The following is a 5570-nucleotide window of genomic DNA, read 5'->3' on the forward strand; positions in this document are numbered from 1 at the left end:
TACTATCCACTAAATAAATACTTTTACTAAACATTTTAGAATCAATCAATACATCAATGCAATCCATGTCTATAGACAACTAATCATCATTTCCACAACATGATCAAACAAAAAAAATATAAATTCGAAAAACATAACTAAAACTAATATAATATTTAGAAATCAGTATGAATATTTTCATCACCAATAATATTTTCTTTTTCTTTTGTTGAGGCTTTTACCTAGAAGGCAAACACTTCAAGTAGAAAAAAAAATTCAATAGTAAAATACTGTTAATGAATAGTATTTTGAGAAAATTGTTAAAAGAATGCACAATGATGAATAAGGATGAATAGTGAACTGTCAGGTGAAATCTTTAAAAAGATAAATAGTAATTATTTATGCATAGTAATCACTCTCTTTTCTTGCAGATTTATTTGTCATGCAATATGCACCATACATATGCAACATGAATACATGCATACATACATACATACATACATACATCATTCTTGGGAGATTTTATTATGTAAACTTTTCCTTTTTCCTGTGATATCTTAGGATTATTCCACCTAAAGTGGAATAATGGCATGATAATTTTGCTCAAATGTTTCTGGACATGTCCCCGACGGATTGTGTAATTTTACCTCAACCATGTCCAAAACCATGACTCCTCCCTCATCCACAACCATGAAATACAACCTTATTCATTTCAGGGAATGGAGTAGAACTAGTAAGGCGAGATTGATGATTTTTTAATAAAAGTTATTTAGTTTGTTCAGCCACAAGAAAGCTACAAGTGCAGATTACTTTGTAGATCGATACTCTTTATACTACTACTACAGAAGCATATTATCAACGTGAAAATTTCAACACATATTCTATAGATTGTACTCACTAACTGATTCATAATTTTGCAACTTCTGGTGCAATTAATTGTAGGGAGCGTTTGGGAGGATTATGGTCTTCTGGTATTCGTATTTTTTCTTCAAATTATTCCACAAAATAAGTGAATTTGTTACTGTGAGGTACTCAGTTTTAATTCTTCTTGGAGATGGTGGCGAATGAATATCATTGCCTTTGCAGGATCCTTCAGGCATGTTTCATTTTCATTTTTAATGGTATTTTCAAGATCCATTACCTCAAGGTGGATCCTAACATCAAGGATCCAAAATAAATAAATTTCCCAAAATATCAAGAAGGATTCGACACAACAATAATAATATATTTAGTATTACTTGAATATATTAAGAAAAATATAGAATTAGCCTTATCATCAACTGCTCTAATAAAATATTAATTCATGATTTATTTATACTTACCTCAACCACTTTGTAGAAAAACTACACCAACCTTATTTGTATGTGATTCAACTTTTCCTTTCCCAGTTGATGAAAATCTCACGCTGATAATGTGTTATAAAACTAAAGAAAATAAAGAAGAAAAAACCATAATAGAATAAGAGGAAATAAGAGACCAAAGGAGAATACAAGAAAATAAAGAGCCAAAGGATAATCCTTTCTTTTTTTTTCATTTTTGATAGATGTGTGTATATGATATGCGTTGATGTGCTTATATAGGCAATCAACTTGTACATGACTGGTTGGTTTACGTCAATTAGTGCGGCACCTTCTATAACATTTTACATTCGGCTAACTTAACCTAAAAGTATGATTATTCATACATTTACCATAAGTGAAAATAAAAACATCAATAGAAAGAAAAAAAAAGGATTATACCGCCGAATGAAAAATAATAATAATAATAATCATAATAAAAAAGACACAACCACCACCCTCGGCTTCTTCTTGTCCATAGAAAAACTTTCCAGATTGGGAAGGTTTTTTTTTTTTTTTTTTGATTTATCGATTTAGAAAAGCTACAAAAATTACAAATTAGACCATATGATTATTTATTTAAAAATTTGTACTTTAATATTTCAATTTGATAACAATCCCAATCACTGTGGCAAAATGACAAAGCTAATGTTGTAATTTTGACAAATTATAATGTTCAATTTTATTTAATTTTATTTTGACACATTTACATCATGGTTATATTCTATCCCTCAGAAGTCCTGCTCTAAATCATCATATCAAAACCCTCTAAAGTGACGTGAGTTGATACAACTTATAATGTCATTTTTTGACATAAGATTAGACAAATTAAAGTGGACTTTTTAAAAAGTTCCACCATAGGGGCGAAATGAAAATGATTGTGTCCATACCGCAATATTAATCACTGTGTACGATTTTAATTTTTGAATTTAATTTTTTAAATTTTAATAAATATTTTTAAAATTTTAAGTAATTTTTTTTAAAACTTTTTTAGATACATCTTTCTTAGATGTAACTAAAAAGTAAAATATTTATAAAAAATAATAAATACAGAAGAATATTAAAAATATACTAAATTCTCGTAATTTTTTTTTTTATATTTTTAGTATCTAATGAATTTTCTAAATTTTTTTTTTTTACAAATATTGTATTTTTTAAGTATATTTACGTTAAGTTTATCTAAAAATTAAAAAAAATTGCTTAGAATATTAAAAAAATAAAAATCAGTGAAAATAAAAAACACATGAAAAATAAAAAATTTTAATTTTCTGAAAAGTAAATTCTAAAAAATCTAACCAAACAAGTTGAATAGTTTGGATAATACAGAATATGTAAAGGCCAAAACATAACATAAAGACATAACCATCAAATCTCTAGATTAAACTCGTAAAGCCACCAATGATGAGCATATCTCCTGCAAGTATTCCACAGAAATAATGAGTTGCTCACTAGGACACAACAAGAAGAACATTTTAATCATCCACTGTACAATCGCCACCTAAGAGATGTTATATAAAAACCTACAAAAACCAAGAATCATTTGCTATAAATTGCATCAAGAGAGACAAACAAAGAAGATTTATAGGTCTAAATGCAAATTCAACAATGTTTTCCATTCAGATAGAATTTTAATGTTAGCTTGTCCATCACCTCTCTTCATTTTCAAAACCTGATAATATCCACAAATACAAATCTAAAACCTAAGGCCTTGCTCCAACATTTTGAAATATGTCATCATCTCCAAGTATATTAGTGCATAATGACAACAGAAACAAACTTGGGAAGACAATAATTCAACACCATCACCTTTTCTTAAACCCATATTTTTTCCGTTCATAGAACAGATCTGTTTTGGCACTTCCCAAATTGACAATTTTTGGACAACCATCCCTATCTTTCTCCTGCTGCGTGCACTCTTTGCAATAGTAGGCATCAGAAATTCCCACTCCTCCACAGATAACACAGCGGCCCTGAAACGATCCATAGTTGCATTCATCACAAACTCGCACGAGTGTGCAAGGACGCACGTAGGAATCACAAATTACGCACTTCCCATCACACTTCTCACATAATCGTCCAATGGCAATACCTGGTTGCTTCCTGCACATAATCAAATCAGGGTGATGCTTGGCCATGCTTACTGCAAGAAGTTGTTAGATCCCAAACTTGATGGTAACCTGCAACAAACTACAAAACAATTAATTAGCAATCAGTCAGGAAAGATGACAAAGGTAAGCAAGTGTTGGTCATCAAGCAGAGAATCAAATATAAAATTTTGGTAGAAGTATGCTCTTCCAATGGCAAACACAACACTAGGATAATTATCGTTCCTCCCTCTACCAAAAAAAGATTCAATGCTATTGGTAGGAGTCTGGAACCTAACAATTGTTAGTTAAAAGTTCAGTGAGAATTCAGAGTCCGTAGACAGGCAAGTCATTTTAAGCTTTTCCCCTGGCACTTCAGGATCACAAATCTGATCTCAACTCATAGTTCAGGATCATGACCTGACCTACTACGTCAGAGCTATCAATATAAATATTCTTTTTGACCAAATAAAGAGCATCGGAAAAAAAAAGCAAATACTCCACAATTTAGTCATATTAATCTTGCACTTTTTTCATAGTTTTCTTCAAACTGAACTATAATTCTCAACCAATCCTCCCATATAAGGCAAAGAATATGAGAAGAAACCTAAGAAGCATAGACACAGACACGCGACACAACACGGATACAGCACGGACATGCCGACATGTCAATTTTAAAAAAAAGCAACACACAACACGTGGGGGACACATATGAAATATATAATTTTATATATTTATTATATGTCATACATATATATATATGAATATCATTCAAAGATAATAAACAATGCAATATGACACTAAGGTTTAAATGAAAATAATGACACATTTAAATCATAAACATGACAGCAATAAATACACCTACAGCTTCAAATCATGTTTAACATGTTATTATCTATGAGTTAAACATAAACTGCATGCTTCTCCTAACTATCTAGAATTATCAATTACAGAGAGGAAATAACCAAGGCAGCTAATTTAAAACTAAAAGGCCATTGTAGTGATGATCATGAGAAATAGGAAAGCAAAGGACAATGAAAATTCAACAAAGCTATGGATATCTAGTGTGAAATGGTATGACCACTCCTTCAAGGAAAAAAAACAGGACTAGACGAACCAAGACTGAGAACAAGTTATGAGTGACATCTGTGGTATGCAGGACAAAATAACTGTTCAAGCTGTCAAATGAAATAAATAACGTTAAGTGTAAAAATATGATTTTAACCTTGTAACAACGAAATCAAAGTTCCAACAATTACTTAAGAAATATAATAATTGTCCTTTGTTTCATAGGCCATGTTTGATTCCACAAGACTAATAGTGAGATATTAATAATCCTATCAAATTAGTGTGGTATTCACAATCCCACCCCTACCTCATTACTAATAATCCTCCAAATTTGTTGGTTTAATTATCCATTGGATTAATAATCCTAAAACAAAATGTCAAAACAAACATGGGATAATTGGGCCCACGGATTAATAATCCCAATCCCATGCTCTAATCCTTCCAATCAAACATGCCCATAATGTCTACAACTATTGGATATGTCTCAAGATTTCATTCTTCAAGATTCTCATATGATCCCAATAATTGTAGATACTTTGAGATAAGAGGTCTTTATATAGAATTTTATGTCACCAAACATGTCACAAACTTGTTTTGAAGATGCCCTGAATTCATTGGATTGTACATTGAGTAATATATATATATATATATATATATATGTATATATAATCGATAACATGACAAAAAATGCACTTCTTAAAGGCGAACACATGCGTACTTCAGTACTCAATTCAAATAAAATGAAGAGTGAAGGTGAGGTTTAAGTGACAAGATATGGCACTTTATTGTCTAAGATTGAAATAAATTCATAAGTCAAAGATAAGGCACTTTAAGCTTAATCATGACCTGGGTAGTGCCACAATTCATCAAAGACTCAAAATTTGCTCAAAACGTTGAAAACCCTTAAAAATCATACAAAACGAGAACCAAATTAAGCCAGAGAAAAGTAAAATTCATGCGCAAATTTTTAGGTCTTTCCATTATAGGAGTTTGGTGATTTATGCTATAATTGTTAATTCATTGTACTTCATTGTAATGCGATACAGTATATTAAAAACGAATATCATACACTACACACATGTCCTCTAGAGCAGTCATTTAT

General features: G+C 30.5%; 1 protein-coding gene across 1 annotated transcript; it reads right to left on the reverse strand.

Moving 5' to 3' along the window:
* Positions 1 to 2681: 2681 nt before the first annotated feature.
* Positions 2682 to 3451, reverse strand: LOC114287469 (PHD finger-like domain-containing protein 5A). Its single transcript, XM_082908387.1, has 2 exons — positions 3123 to 3451; positions 2682 to 2730 (listed from the first exon to the last, which is right to left on the reverse strand). The coding sequence occupies exons 1-2, from the start codon at positions 3449 to 3451 to the stop codon at positions 2682 to 2684; spliced, it is 378 nt and encodes a 125-aa protein (XP_082764513.1).
* Between the last annotated feature and the right edge of the window lie 2119 nt (positions 3452 to 5570).

The sequence above is a fragment of the Camellia sinensis genome, chromosome 15, assembly GCF_055761805.1.
Source record: "Camellia sinensis isolate YWXY chromosome 15, ASM5576180v1, whole genome shotgun sequence".
NCBI lineage: Eukaryota > Viridiplantae > Streptophyta > Magnoliopsida > Ericales > Theaceae > Camellia > Camellia sinensis.

Excerpts from the sequence above, each read along its gene's own strand:
- LOC114287469 (XM_082908387.1), bottom strand. The coding sequence starts at position 3,451 with ATGGCCAAGCATCACCCTGATTTGATTATGTGCAGGAAGCAACCAGGT. Across the intron at positions 2,731-3,122 it reads AAATATGGGTTTAAGAAAAG|GAGATATGCTCATCATTGGT; the intron begins GTGATGGTGTTG and ends GAATACTTGCAG.